This window comes from Mesitornis unicolor, unplaced genomic scaffold (genome assembly GCF_000695765.1).
Source record: "Mesitornis unicolor isolate BGI_N332 unplaced genomic scaffold, ASM69576v1 scaffold33311, whole genome shotgun sequence".
Classification (NCBI taxonomy): Eukaryota; Metazoa; Chordata; class Aves; order Mesitornithiformes; family Mesitornithidae; genus Mesitornis; species Mesitornis unicolor.
The window spans coordinates 1-280 of record NW_010163655.1 but is presented as its reverse complement, the minus strand read 5'-3'; the positions used below and the strand labels follow the sequence as shown (position 1 = coordinate 280).

The 280-nt window shown below is 67.1% G+C and overlaps 1 protein-coding gene across 1 annotated transcript in view; it reads right to left on the bottom strand.

Moving 5' to 3' along the window:
• Window positions 1–218, bottom strand: part of ALG3 (ALG3, alpha-1,3- mannosyltransferase) — a gene marked incomplete at its 5' end in the record, with an annotated part of 2309 nt that extends 2091 nt beyond the window's left edge. The window contains 2 exons of the mRNA XM_010194063.1: window positions 2–26; window positions 119–218. Of these exons, the coding sequence (XP_010192365.1) occupies window positions 2–26; window positions 119–218 (125 nt within the window). The remainder of the gene's footprint in view (window position 1; window positions 27–118) is intronic.
• Window positions 219–280: the final 62 nt, after the last annotated feature.

Genomic DNA, 280 nt, shown 5'->3' with positions numbered 1-280 from the left:
AGAGATAGACGAAGCCAGCGGGGTAGCTGTGGAGAGAGGGGAATGAGGGGCCAAGCTCCACCGGGACCCCCAGGAGCCCCTGGTCGGGGGGGCTCGCCTGTCCCCATCAGTCACTCACACCAGTGGCCCAGTGTCGCCCTTCAGCTGGGTGTAGTCGAGGGTCCCGTTGGCGAACCCCTCCACCTCCTCCATGTAGGCCTTCCAGTCGATCTCGGTGTCTGTGGGGACGGCCGGAGATCGAGGGGGGCACGGTGGAAAGGGGGGTGGGGGGGGTGTCACC